This window comes from Pholcus phalangioides, unplaced genomic scaffold, assembly GCF_987345545.1.
Source record: "Pholcus phalangioides strain wild (caught in Gottingen) unplaced genomic scaffold, Ppha-v1.0 ptg000002l_1, whole genome shotgun sequence".
Lineage (NCBI taxonomy): Eukaryota > Metazoa > Arthropoda > Arachnida > Araneae > Pholcidae > Pholcus > Pholcus phalangioides.
Window position 1 is genome coordinate 17,285,868 of NW_028301595.1, and position 13,007 is coordinate 17,298,874.

The 13,007-nt window shown below is 43.3% G+C and overlaps 1 protein-coding gene across 2 annotated transcripts in view; it reads left to right on the forward strand.

Annotated features, from left to right (window-relative positions):
• The window catches only part of LOC149089590 (EF-hand calcium-binding domain-containing protein 4B-like), a 29,244-nt gene extending 18,149 nt beyond the window's left edge, over positions 1 to 11,095 (forward strand). The window contains exons 12-19 of one of the 2 annotated variants that reach the window (XM_089239275.1): positions 400 to 630; positions 3,707 to 3,803; positions 3,986 to 4,118; positions 6,073 to 6,154; positions 7,242 to 7,356; positions 7,494 to 7,604; positions 10,198 to 10,274; positions 10,480 to 11,095. In XM_089239275.1, coding sequence (XP_089095401.1) covers positions 400 to 630; positions 3,707 to 3,803; positions 3,986 to 4,118; positions 6,073 to 6,154; positions 7,242 to 7,356; positions 7,494 to 7,604; positions 10,198 to 10,274; positions 10,480 to 10,567 — 934 coding nt within the window. In that variant the 3' untranslated portion in view covers positions 10,568 to 11,095. The remainder of the gene's footprint in view (positions 1 to 399; positions 631 to 3,706; positions 3,804 to 3,985; positions 4,119 to 6,072; positions 6,155 to 7,241; positions 7,357 to 7,493; positions 7,605 to 10,197; positions 10,275 to 10,479) is intronic. The other variant, XM_089239285.1, reaches the window with a different exon arrangement.
• Positions 11,096 to 13,007: the final 1,912 nt, after the last annotated feature.

A 13,007-nucleotide genomic window follows, 5' to 3' on the forward strand; every position in this document is an offset into this window, starting at 1 on the left:
TACAGATCACTTGAGTGTGACCCGCTGCACAGTTCCAGAGCACTTAAGCTGTCCGCGTCACACGTTGGCCTTTCTGCGCAGGCTTTTCTTTCTTTCCTTTTCTTTCAAACCAAACGCAACTCACTAGCTAGTTAAATTGCCCATGTCTATAGATGGCTGAGTTGTGCTCGGTTTGAAAGAAAAAGAAAAGCCATGCAGGCCAACGTAAGTGACCTATAGGCTGCAGTACTGTGCCAGAGCACCTACTTAAGTGATCCTCGACCCGTTTTCAAACCAATGAAGTGGCCCGCACTCTTCTAAAGGGGTTGAGCACCCGTGGCATGAATAAACCCTTCTGAGAGAAATTTTCAGTGTCACACTGAAACATTGTTACATGCGTGTTTGATTGATTGTTCGCAGGATCTGCTCATTTACTCACCCTCTGGCATCTGATCCGAGTTTGGACGACGACTGCGAAGTTGACGACGACTATTTCAGGACTCACCCGCCGGACTCGAAACGCAAAGACGACGTCCAGAACAATCTCAACCACAGTTCCGTCTCCAAAGACGGCGGCTGCAACCTGCGTGAAGAGGACGACCAGGCGAGACCTCATTCGCTGAAAACAACGAACAGGTTATCGACGCACAAGTAAGAGAACGTTTGCAACGAGCCGAGCCGAAGCGATATAAAACCATTATACCTACTTAATATATCGGGTTGATCCTTCTATTATAGGGTCCAAATTCAACAGTGTAATGTTGTATGGCCCGAGTGGCGTGGTATCAAGATGTTCGTCGTCGTTAAGTCCCAATTTCGAACTTGGGAATAAAGATAACGGATATGGGGAATAAAAGGAATAAAGATAACGGATATGGGGAATAAAAGGAATAAAGATAACGGATATGGGGAATAGAGATAACGGATATGGGGAATAGAGATAACGGATATGGGGAATAGAGATAACGGATATGGGGAATAGAGATAACGGATATGGGGAATAGAGATAACGGATATGGGGAATAAAAGGAATATAGATAACGGATATGGGGAATAAAGATAACGGATATGGGGAATAAAGGTAACGGATATGGGGAATAGAGATAACGGATATGGGGAATAGAGATAACGGATATGGGGAATAAAGATAAAGAATAAAGAAGAATATATTAGATAACAAGAAATTTCCCCCTAAAACGAGCTTGAGGTGACTACCGGATAGTACCTTCATTTCCAACCCAACTCGTTAACGGCAGCATAGCGATATGACTGGAGTTGGGTATGTGATGTAATGTTGCGCATGGACACATTGTCGTCCTTACACCTTCATTGAACTCCTGCATGACGTAGACAGTCATTTCAATAGCATCAAGGTAGTAGGGTCGTGTGGGCGTCTTGGTCGACTAGCATCGTGAGGACCATGCCCCCCCCCCACATCCTGAAGTAGGGCCCTAGGCTGGGATCTTTTGCGGCCCCCTCCCGACCAGACTTTCACGAGGCCCCTTTATGGTGGATTTATAGCGTGAAAAACAAAAAAAAATAATGAAAATCATCCCGGGCCCCAGGGCTAGAGCCTTGCCAGCCCACTCCTTGAGAGGGCCGTGGTGACGACACAGGTTCTATCCCCGCAAACTGCACAGTTAGCGGTTAGCTGGAATTGGTTTTCCAACTTGACATAAATGCGAGCTGATCTCTTTGTAAAAAACAAAGTCTCGCCAAAAAAGGAGCAACAGACCATACAACGATACAAATGTTCATTCACTACACTTCGCTCACAATTAGAAATATAGGTGGCAGCACTCAGTTCACACAGAACATTAGACAGACTCACGCTTGAAAGATCGATGCGAAAATTTCATTAGCTTATACGTTGATATTCTGGTAGAAACAATATATCGACCAAAATGATAGTGAAAACACCCGCCATGGCAATAGACCAGGGTTGTGCTTGGTCAGAAGGCCCATAAGCGAAGACAATGGGGGAGCGCGTACGGATGATCCCCCCCCCCAGTTCACTTAAACGTGTTTTGAAGGGGCAAGGGAGGAGGGGGACAAAGCTGGATCACATCCCCCCCCCTTCGCTAAACACATCCTCGGTGATTCCTCCCCCCCCCCCCTAGTCAAAAAACTTGTAGCCGCTTATGAGAAGGAAGAGTAGTTTTAGAAATGCCATTGAAAATAGGCACTGGGCCATCGTGTACATTCCTCTACGGAATTTCTAACGAATCGGCACATGCCAGAATGGGTGTTCTGAGTGCATGTGTAGTCTAATGTATTTATGTTATCGAGTTGCGCTTGTTTTGTGTTCGTGCTGCCATCTTTCTTCCATTTTCTGAAGTAAAGATGGAGATTTTTGAATTTCCATGTTATGTTAGTATCGTGTTGTTGGCCTGCCTGTTCTATGCGAAGAGACTTTTTCAAATGGGGGAAAAAGTCTCTCCGTAAACATCAGGCAGGCCAACAACACATGCGGGCTACGCGAATTTTGCCACCCTTCTTCCATTCTAGTCTAATATTCTTGACTACTCTTTCCTCGAAATCGTCACCCTGTGCTATAAGACGCTTGGCATCCCCCCCCCCCACTCCGGCAAGTACACTTGTGTCTCTTTTTTGGTCCCTCCCATGCTCACACACACTCTCTAAATCACTCTTTTAATCATTCACATGCTTGCACTGTTTTGATTACTCACATGCTCGTACACGCTTTTTTGATTGCTCACTGGCAGGGTAACTTCCTGGGTTACTCTTTTTGTCATTCACATGCTTTCACCCACTCCAGGTCACTGACTGACCTGTCCCTTGCTCTGTAGATCACTCTTTTGATCATTGACATGCTTTCACGCTCTCTAGGTCACTGTTTTGGAACTTCACAAGCTTTCTCACGATCTAACTCACTCACCTGGCTTGATCCCTCGCGCTGCAGGTCATTGCTTTTGATCATTCACGTGCTCTAAGTCACTTTTTAGTCACTCACTGGCCTTGCCGCTAGCTGTCTGGGCAGACGTGAATTTATTGAGTGTTATACAAATTTTACTGCCCTACTTCCATTCTACTAATTTTCTTGGCCCAATCAATCCTCAAATTTGCCGCCCCTCTAAACTTGCCTCCCTGGCCCGCTAAACCAAGACCATCTATAGCAGAGAGGATTCCGCGCGAAGCTCGTGACGTCACTGAAGAAGGTCATCTCAGTCATCAAAGTCAGCAGGCCGTCGCATGCGCCATCTTTACCCTTCTTTTTTTAGTAGTAGCTACATCCAATGACTGTAGGTGAGATGACCTTCTTCAGTCACGTCACGAGCTTCGTCCTTCTGCTATAGATGGTGTTGGTCAAGACCCCCCCCCCTTCCAGAACCTCCTAGAGATAGAAGACCTCCGCACTCAGCTTGTGACGTCAGTAAGCAGTCCATTTTCACCTCAGAGTATTCAGGGAAAAAAAATTAGTATCATCGTTGTGAGGAAAAGAAATGATCGGGTTCAGAATTGGCGATTTCTATTCCCCCACATCCAATCACTATGCGGTATTTGTGAGCCAATCAGGATGATTCTACGCCAAAATAAGAAGAAACGAAATAGGATGCTGTGTTTCAAAATGTGGCAAACTTGCTAAGTAGTCTGAATGACGTTTATGGCAAACAGTGCAGAGGCCTTCTATCTCTAGGAGGTGATGCCCCTTCCCTCCTGAAAACACGCCATTGCCTACAATCACGAATGCGTCTTAATGTTGCAGGCTTCGAAGAAGATACGCCGGACATTCGATGAGACGGATAGAGTCGCTCGATGCGAGATCCTTGATCAACGATCCACACAAACTAGGCAATCACGAGGTAAAAAAAAACGAAAACAATTCAATTTTTTTCTGAGTCTCTAAAAGATGGCGATTATTTGAACATCATGTAAAAATGAATGAAATTCAAAATAAATAAACAATTCTGTACATTGAAGAACAAAAAATGGAGTTATGAGATCTGATTCCTCACATTTTCTCCTCCTTCTTCTCTCTCCAAAGAACATCCCTCCTCTGTTAACTCCAGACAGAATCTTCAAGATCGTCTTCGTGGGTGATTCCGGAGTGGGCAAGAGCAGCTTCATCCACCGCTTCTGCAACGATGCCTTCAGGTCGACTTTCAGCGCTACTGTCGGTGAGTCTCAAAAGAAAGCGAAGCAGCCCTCTTTGGAAATCAGATTCTAGTGATGCTCTATCATATGAAAGGTGTCTCAGTACTGTACTACCAAAATTAGAAGGCGGGTTAGAGTACAATTTTAAAATCCACTTATACGGGGGGAATACGTGCATTTTCTCATTACATAAGTCATCCAAAATATGGCAACCTTGCTCAAATCAAGAGAACCAAGTTACCTCTTTCCCGCCACAAGCAACAATGGAGGAAAAAATATCCTGTCTTTCTCGCCCCCCCCCCCCTTTTAAAATCCCGTTTACATGTGGTAATATAGCGGTAGATTTGCGGAGTTGCACCTGCTTGTGACGACTTTTTTTCCTCGTAGGGAAAGAGGAGTAATACTGCGCACATTGTGGAGCGACCAAGAGGTACCGGAGTATATAAGAGAGAGTAGCGATGAAAACAGTTGTATTGTTTTGTTCTGCACCGCACATACCCACGAAACAAGCCGAAAGAGAGAAAGAGTCCACTCAGAAGGTGCGCGACATGAGCAAACCTGTTTGTTTTCAGCTCGATCTGCTGATTAATTGATTCGCTATCTGCTGATTGGCTCGTTTTCTCCCTTTTTTCCCCTTCCCTCTTTAAAAGAAAGATCATCATGATCACACCCTTACATTTCAGAACCCCTCCGGTCATTTTCTGTTTCCCCCTCTTCCTCCTTTACTATGCGTGGGCAACTTTTCCCCCCACCCTTACTGGATTTTTTTCTACCTAGTCGCAATTCTTGTGTATCGCGAACCTCTTCGTCCCAGAATGCGCGCTGACGAAACAAAGAGGAAGAAATATTTACACCCTCTTCTATAGACCCGTTTATATGTGCAATAAAGTTAGTTACCCGTAACAGGGATTTTCGCTACAACCCATTTACATGGCGTCTAGTTTATGCCGGTATTTCCCCCCTCTTCTTTCCGGAAGTCATCGCTGGTTACGTGGGTTGAACGGAAGTGGTTGGTTCAAGATGGCTGACGAAGTAGTTTACAGTAGTTTCCGCGGCACAATGTGTTATGGGAGAGGAGATCGGAGTCACCCACCATTATTCCGCAACAAAAGACCCGTTTACATGTGCAAGATTGGGGGGTCGCTTTGGTGATAATTACCGGCATGGCAACTTTTTTTTGGGAGAGAAGCTCATAGAAAAAAACCCATCTTTCTTGGGGTGGATTGGCTGTCAACACGACCTTCTCTCCCATATTCCTTTGCGCCGCGAAAACTACTGTAAGCTCCTTCGTCAGCCATCTTGAATCAACCACTTCCGTTCAACCCACGCAACCAGTGACGACTTCCGGAAAGAAAAGGGGGATTACCGGCATAAACTAAACGTCATGTGAATGGTTTGTAGTGAAAATCCCCGTTACCGGGAACTTCCCGGGATGTCTATTGCACATGTGAACTGGGCTACAGATAGGACTCTGAGACGGATCTTCGTCCCTCCTTTTTTTCCCCCATGAGGAAAAAAGTTGCCATACAGGTAATAATCACCGAAGCGACCCCCAATCTTACACAACGGGGCTTATAAGAATTTTCGAGGTGCATACCCCCTTTCCCACAATCCTTTGCGATTTTTCCCTTATTGAATGAAGGAAATCGTATTTTGCATTTCCGATGTAAGGCTTATGAAACATTATTTGTATGTGTGTGTGTGCGTGTGGTTTTTTTCCCTCCCGACTCCCAGGGTTATTTTAGTACATCCCCCCCCCCCCCTTTTGACGACAGTGGCTTCAATTCTATGCTAACATGCGCTGAAAGATGTCATTTGACACCTCTCAGGTTTCATTTCGAAAATTAATTTCCTTGAGACATCACCTCTATTTTTGGAGGTAGAATTCTGAGACACCTTCCTTGTAAGCAAACGTTTCTGAGATTCTATAAAAGTTGAACCTCTCTCTCATTTATTTTTTCTATTTCCATCTCGTAGGACTGGACTTCCAAGTGAAGACGGTAAACGTAGAAGGGAGGATATCCGCTCTCAAGCTCTGGGATACCGCGGGACAGGAAAGGTATCGGAAAAATATATATATAATAACACCGAGGGTGACCATATTTCTCCGAAAAAAATACGAGACTTTCTCAATTGTCAGTAAACTTACCATTTATCGCTTGGAAATTGCCTGCGGGTAGTAGATGACACACAAACATATACACGAAAGATGGGCGGCTTTTTCTCAGCCCAAGATATCAAGGAAACATTTTATTTTCTGGATATTATGCTGAGGTGAACTCGGAAAGAAAAGTCATCTTGTATCCGCCGGGACTCGAACATAGGCCCTCTTGCGTACCGGGAAAGCATGCTGCCATCTACACCACTGGAGACAGGACCCCGCCTTTCTTATTTCACGCACTGTGGCATGAGGCACTGAAGTAGAGAAATTAGTAGCCTCTCTTAACTTCAGGAATTGGCCCCACATGTGGGACGGTTTAGAGATGGCTATTTCTCAGCCCAAGATATCAAAGAATAGCATACTTGCCCGGTACGCAAGACGGCCTGGGTTCGAGGAGTCCCGGCGGAGACAAGATGACTTTTCTTTCCGAGTTCGCCTCAGTATAATATCCAGAAAATAAAATGTTTCTTTGACACGAAACTTACCTAAATGCACCAGTTAGGTTCGACAATAAATAATTCCGACACCTACAGACACCTCTGCGGAGGTAAAATGTTGGTAAGTTGTCTGCATGGCTGTGTATGTGTGATTAGTAAAGTCATAATTATCATAAGAATAATAAAAATTAACTTCCCTTGAGGCACCCGGCTACGGCCCGCGGGCCTCACAAAAAAAAAAAAAGAGATATAGTTGAAATTTTCGAGGGGTACGCATGTAAATTTGCCTGGTCGGGCCTCAGAAAAATCCCTTGGCTCGGTGGTCCATTGTGCTCTTAAGACCGCAGCTCACTTGAACGGTGTGGAACTGCACCGCAGGTCACTGAAGTGATCTGTAAACGTGCCACTCAATTAATTTTCACAAAATTAGGTGTGAGATTACGGGCCACATTTTTACCAGCGAGTCATAGTCCCATGGGCATGTACGCTGTGCATATATATTGCTGTTTCAGAAAAATAAAAATAAATTGAGTCTATTATTTGTGTAGGTTCCGGAGCATGACCGTGCAATACTTCAGGCACGCGGACGGCATCGTCGTTGTGTATGACGTCACTTCCGAGACTTCTTTCAAAAACATCCGGAACTGGATATTTCAAGTGAAGGTAAAAAAAGGGCGTTTCTTTTCCCGGTATTTGTCGCAGCGGTGCCCCCTTTTTTTTTTGTGACGAGCACCGATTGAATTTCAAGTGCATGTTTTACGAATTGGTGAGAAACCTTATCTTTCGTAAATGTATTCCAGGAAGGAGTTTGTGAAAACGTGGTGATTATGCTAATCGGCAACAAGATGGATCTGTGCAAAAAAGACGAGGACAGAGTCATCAGGAAGAAAGATGGCATGAAACTGGCCGAGGTGAGGTCCAACCCGAAGTTTTTAGACGTTTTACCCGTCAAAATGGTAAAAAAAAAATTGTATCGTTGTTTATATTATCATCTGTAAATGATAATATAAACAACTCTCTCCACTAATTATACAAAGCTCAGTTAGGGGCCGTTCAAGTATTACGTCATCATCGATGGGGCGGAGGGGGTATCCGATTAACTGACTTTTGATGACAAGGGGGGAGGGGCGGTTTGGATAATGTTTACGTCATCAACCACCCCCTTTATGAAAATATGAAATATTTTTAATGGCATCTTACTCGGTGCGTCAAAAACGAGAAAAATCTTTCGATAGTTTGTGGGCACTTGAAGTGACACCACCCCTGCTATTGATAAGTGTCCTACAGAACCCACTTTAGTGATCTCTACATTTTTCGCGGATCCAAGTGATCTGGAAATGTGCCACGCATCACTCAAATGATCCGTAATTATATGCCGCGGATCACTTAAATAACCTAAGAATGTGCCGCGGGTAACATGAGTGATGTAGAACCGCACTGGGGGCTAAAAACTACGTCACATGTCACTCAAGGGATCTCTTAAATGTGTCACGGATCGCGTAAGTGTTCTGGAACTGTGTCCCGGGTCATTTAAGTGATCTGAAAATGTGCCACGGGCCGCTTAAATGTTCTGGAATTGTATTATGAAAGAACAGCAAACACTGACCGACAACGGTCTCATTTCCGTCATTCATTCTGTCCTTTCCCAGGTTTTCTCCGATTTTTGAGTTCGAATATCTCAGCAAATATTGTCCTGAAAAACTTGGAAATTTTTTTTTGCTTCAAGAGGGACAGGGCATCAACTTTCTGACTGGAAGTTAAGAGAGCCGGGGGGAACGTATAGGAAAGCATATTTTTTTATTCACACAGTATCACAACGCTTTTTGCTCATTTTTCACATTAAAACTAAATCTTTACGATTGACGGTTGATGAGATAAAAGTCTCATTAGCACTTACAGGACACCCTGTATATAATTAGATTTAAAGATGATTTTACTGGTGTTCGAGCAAGCTACGTCACTCGACGCGACAACGGTATCAAGACATGTTAACAGGTTTCGTGATCGCCAGAGCTTCAAAAACGAAGACACATTCGCCAGGTCAAGTCAATCTGACACTCTTCTCTCTCTCTGTTGTTACGTTCAACATGACGGTAAGGGTGAGGGTGACTTTCACAGATGCACGAGTGATCACTCTTCACTCACCTGATCTCATCTATCCCAAACTTTAGTTTCGAATAAAGCTAATGTTGTTTTATTCTCTGAAAAGACGGCGAAACAGATAACTTCAAGCTTGACAAAACCATGCATGTTCAATCTTTTAGTACAAGCAAGCTTTAAACGTCTATAGCAGTGATTCCCAACGTGGGCGTTAACGCCCCCTTTTTAGGGAGATAGAATGTTTCAGGGGGACGGTAGAAGCTACGCGTATAACATAGGATCCTATGGGTTAGATTGCGTTGGGGGCGATGGGAGAAAACATTTCTGAAGAAGGGGGTGATGGGACAAAAAGGTTGAGAAACTATGGTCTGTAGGATAATTTTGTTCAAGCAATCTGATTGTACAAGCGGCTTAAAGATTGAATGAATTCTTCAATGGTGTCGTAGCCTGGGGTGAAATGGGTGCCCGAGCGACCCCAGCACTTTCTAGCACCGGTCTGAACACAGTCAGAATTAATTCAGAAATCAAACTTTCTTATATAAAAATCAAGTCGAGCACCCACAGGTCTAAAAAACTTCCGATGCTTCTGGATTTTCGATTATGCATGTATGCACAAGCCGCGCCTTGCCACCGTGAACCTGAAAGTGTGTACCATGCCAGAGCTTGTACAAGCTTACATCAGCCTTTACTCTTCGGTGAGCTCGGTGTTGATATTTTTTGTTGGCGTTTTTCTTCCGTATACAAGAAACAAAGACAGCCAAAACAATTGCATCATCGCCAGAGCTGGACATATTCCAAATGCGAACTGGTTTCTCGTGCCCTTGAGGTATCGGGAGGGAAATGTTTCATGTTTGTACAAAAAAATTAAACATGCATGATTGTCAAGCTTGCAGTTGCATGTGTAGCTGCCTCGACTTGAGGAACAAGATCAATCCGTGGGCATGCCCCCCCCCCCCGCCCCATCTTGGTGGAGAACCTATCGGGCTTCACCAGGCCCCTTTAAAGAGTAAAAAATTGAAAATGATGAGAATCGTCCCGGGCCCAGGGATCGAGCCTTGTTAGACCCACTATTATAGGGGCCATGCCCTTGGGATACCTAAGTTCCCAACGGGGATTCATAGAGCATTCACAAAGCGATTTGAATAGCTACAATGGCCTCAAATCATAATTATTTGCTGATTAGCAAGTGCACCTTCCGAAGTGTCTGTGGTTCATTACTTTTTGAAACAGTAGGACGCGTGTTCGGCGAAGCTTTCCTGTATCTCACTAATCCCATATACCGATTACTGTCGAAAATGTTTTTACATTAAGTCTTTATTCATCTTTTTAACTTTTATGAAGTTAATATTGCTTTATTATATCAACGATGTGCAGTAGATCACTTTCTTTTTTACTGATAAACAGGAATTTGAAGCTTTATTTTTCGAAACCAGTGCCAAGACAGGAGAAAAGGTTGCGGAATCGATGGAAGCTCTTTCTAGGTGCATTATTCAGATCTTTCCAGTCTTTAAAAATTAATATTTAATTTTATCATTATCATACATAATTGATGATAAAAAACGAGAATATACATTTTTTTAAATACTTCCTTTTACCGACTTACGTGATATTCAGTACGAGCTACGAACGAAACTATCAATGCTATAGAAATGAATTCTCAGTAGTTCATTTTATTTTTTCCCACAGGCTACTGCAGAAGAAAGAAGACCAAATTTTGCAGCAAGTTGTTCACCTGCAAGATGACGGGAAAATGAAGAAGAAAAAATGCTGTTGATTTCCCAGTTTGTGACTGGCAGAAGCACTTTCAATTCATAAATCACAAAACGAATTTTAATGATTATTTAGTCTGAATGTTTCTCATGAACTAGGCAGGGAATCTGTAGTATCCCAACCAGCAGTGCGGGTTCATATATGTTTGTTACATAATTAAGGTCCTAACACACCTAGATATTATACGAAAGTTCTTTTCCCAAATAATACGAATCCTACGTTTAACATTTTCAATCAGTGATGTTTCAACGAATCAAACTGCACGGCCTTCATAACAGCATTGTGGAGCCCCAGGCCAAGCAATGCACTCTGGTTCAGCAATGTGGTTCTACTACAAGTCTCGCAAAATTTATGTTGATAACTATGCAGTCACCGAGGGCCCTTCCTATCCCCGATCTCGTTGAGATGGCCCTATTTCTCAAACATTAATATTAATGCTATACCCAAAACAAAACTTTGATGTAAATATGTATTGTATATAATCAAATATTTTGTGTGCATGAGTTCTTTCAATAAAATCACTTTCGACAGTATTTATAAATTGACTGAATCTATAAAGGTTAGTTGTATATTTTTAGCGCATGAAGAGTTTCATCAGAATTCCAATTTGAATAGTCTTGATTTTTCCTAGAGGCAATATGGTCACTTTAGGCTGACTATATTTTTTTTGAGAAAAATACGGGAAATTGGGAGTCTACATACGGGACATCACCGGTTATTGCCAAAAATGATGCCAAAGGTAAGCACAGTTGCCAACTATTGCTTATATCACTGAGAAACAGTCAATGGCCGAATATGGAGTATTACCGCAAATTGCAGTGGAATAACCACTCCGTGATCCACTAACGGATGATCTCCGTTTGATGAATCAACAATAAATATGGTAACCTTGTCCTGACCCAACCGCATGTTGGAAAACGGAAGGAAAAAAAGTAGAAAAGAAAGGGAAAAAAACAAATGAAAAGAAAACTATACAGACAGCCCACTATACTTTCTCTCTTATCTGTAAGTATTACAGATAAGAGAGTAAGGTACAAGGTAGAGATTTATCTTTTTACCCTCACCCAAAGCTGGTTAAAGAGTAAGAAGTTTAATGAGCTCTTTAACAAGCTTTACCCTTACATACCTGTATATAGAAGAAGGATACATTACAGAGGTAAAACCAACTGGTTTTTTTTTTCATAGGGTTGCAACAAAGTTTCCTGGTGATGAGGGGAGAGGAAAGAAAACAAAAAGAGACATGTTGGAATTAATTCCATGTATATTCATGAACCCCAGAAGCATTGTGAATAAAATTGACGATTTTTGCGTTACTGCATTCAGTCATACAAGGTCGATCAGTCAGTCTCGTCATCCTTGATATGTCTACTAGGATACGATATTTTCAGATACAACAGAGCAACTACTGCGGGAGGAGGTGTATGCATTATTATGCGAAGCAGCCTGAAACCTAAGCTGGTGAACGTGCATAATGGAAATCAAGATGTTGAAATAATATCGGTGGATATAAAAAGCGGAAATAGGAAGTTCAGGCTTATTACGGCTTACGTTCCACCAAATAAAGCATGTAATTTAGTTCATTGGTCTGAGTTCTCATTCGCGGAAAATTAACTGCGTCCGGAGGGTACGCGACTGGCGGCAGCTCAATAAATGTGAAAACCGCGCCCACTCGGGACAACTGTCGCGTCGCTTGCGGTTAAAAGCAAACAGATGCTCAACATTGGTATTGTAAATATTGCAAATTGTCGAAATGTTAATAAAACTTTCCGAATTTTCCCGGGGGTTTTTGGAGTCGGGTCTCCTGGGGTGTGACCGGGACGGCTTTGGCGTCTGCTGGGTTTCAGGGCTCCTCCTGGGTTGCTCCGGGGTGGGGGGTTGCGGGCTGTAGCTTGCTCTGGACGACGGAGTTAGGGAGACCCAGGCCTCGTGGCCTGGAGTTCGAATCATAGGGATCGAGGGTTGGAGGTGCCGGACCGGGGGGCTTGGAACCCAGGCCCTTGCACAGTCAGCTCTCTCCAGTGTTGTCCAACCCCTCAGGGTAAAAAGCTTATATCCCTCAAGGGACAGAGCCTGGGCTCCGAGGCTTACAGTTGTTCCAGTTACAACCATCGTTATCATGGTCTTATGGATATTATCTTTCATGATATGTGCCACACTCAAACGATAAAACCCATTATTATTCTATTCTATGTTCTTGGAAAACTGCAGATATTAGTCCAATTTATAAGAACAAAAGCTCCAGGGCAGATCCGAATAATTATCGCCCGGTATCGTTAACCGATATATCCTGCAAAATTTTCGAGAGATGCATCATCAATCAGTTATTTCCATTTGCCATCGAGATGGGCCTAATCCCCTCAGTTCAGTTTGGCTTCATTCCTGGCCGCTCCTTATCAGTTCAGCAGTCGATTGGTCACATCGAGGGATCGCTGTTAGGCCACGAC